The 532-nt window shown below is 65.6% G+C and overlaps 1 protein-coding gene across 1 annotated transcript in view; it reads left to right on the top strand.

Annotated features, from left to right (window-relative positions):
• LOC107143999 (vasopressin-neurophysin 2-copeptin) overlaps window positions 1-269 on the top strand; it is a 1947-nt gene extending 1678 nt beyond the window's left edge. The window contains 2 exon segments of the mRNA XM_048811219.1: window positions 1-10; window positions 13-269. The exon segment at window positions 1-10 is cut by the window's left edge and continues 114 nt beyond it. Coding sequence (XP_048667176.1) covers window positions 1-10; window positions 13-197 — 195 coding nt within the window. The 3' untranslated portion in view covers window positions 198-269.
• The last annotated feature ends 263 nt before the right edge of the window (window positions 270-532 follow it).

The following is a 532-nucleotide window of genomic DNA, read 5'->3' as shown; positions in this document are numbered from 1 at the left end:
TGTCCTTTTCCGCAGAGAGCTGTGTGAGCGACCCAGAGTGCCGCGAGGGCTTTCGCCGCCGAGCCCGCGCCAGCGACCGGAACAACGCCACGCAGCTGGACCGGCCGACGGGGGCCCTGCTGCTGCGGCTGCTGCAGCTGGCGGGGGCGCCCGAGCCCGCCGAGCCCATCGAGCTCGCCAAGCCCGGCGCGGACTGAGCCGATCCCTCCCGCCGCCCTGCCCCCGCCCTCCCGCGACAGCCCCTGTGGCACCGAAAATAAATCTTTGTAAATGCACTGGAGTGTCTGTCTCAGTCTCTGGGCCCGGGAGGAAAGAGGAAAGTGGGTGTGGCGCGGACCCCGGTCCCGACCCAGTCAGTTCCTGCAGCCGTGGTCGAGGGCAGATCCACCCCAAAGAAGGGAGAGATGCTATAGAGGAAGCGATCCTGGAAACCGAAGAGGGAAATGTAAAAACAGAGGACAGGGCCACCTAGGGGAAGGCGGAGGGAAAAGGCTAGAGGCAAAGGATGACCCTGGAGTTGGTGGGCTGGGGA

This window comes from Marmota marmota, unplaced genomic scaffold, assembly GCF_001458135.2.
Source record: "Marmota marmota marmota unplaced genomic scaffold, marMar, whole genome shotgun sequence".
Classification (NCBI taxonomy): domain Eukaryota; kingdom Metazoa; phylum Chordata; class Mammalia; order Rodentia; family Sciuridae; genus Marmota; species Marmota marmota.
The sequence above is the reverse complement of the archived record's forward strand: the minus strand, read 5'-3'. Positions and strand labels throughout refer to the sequence as shown.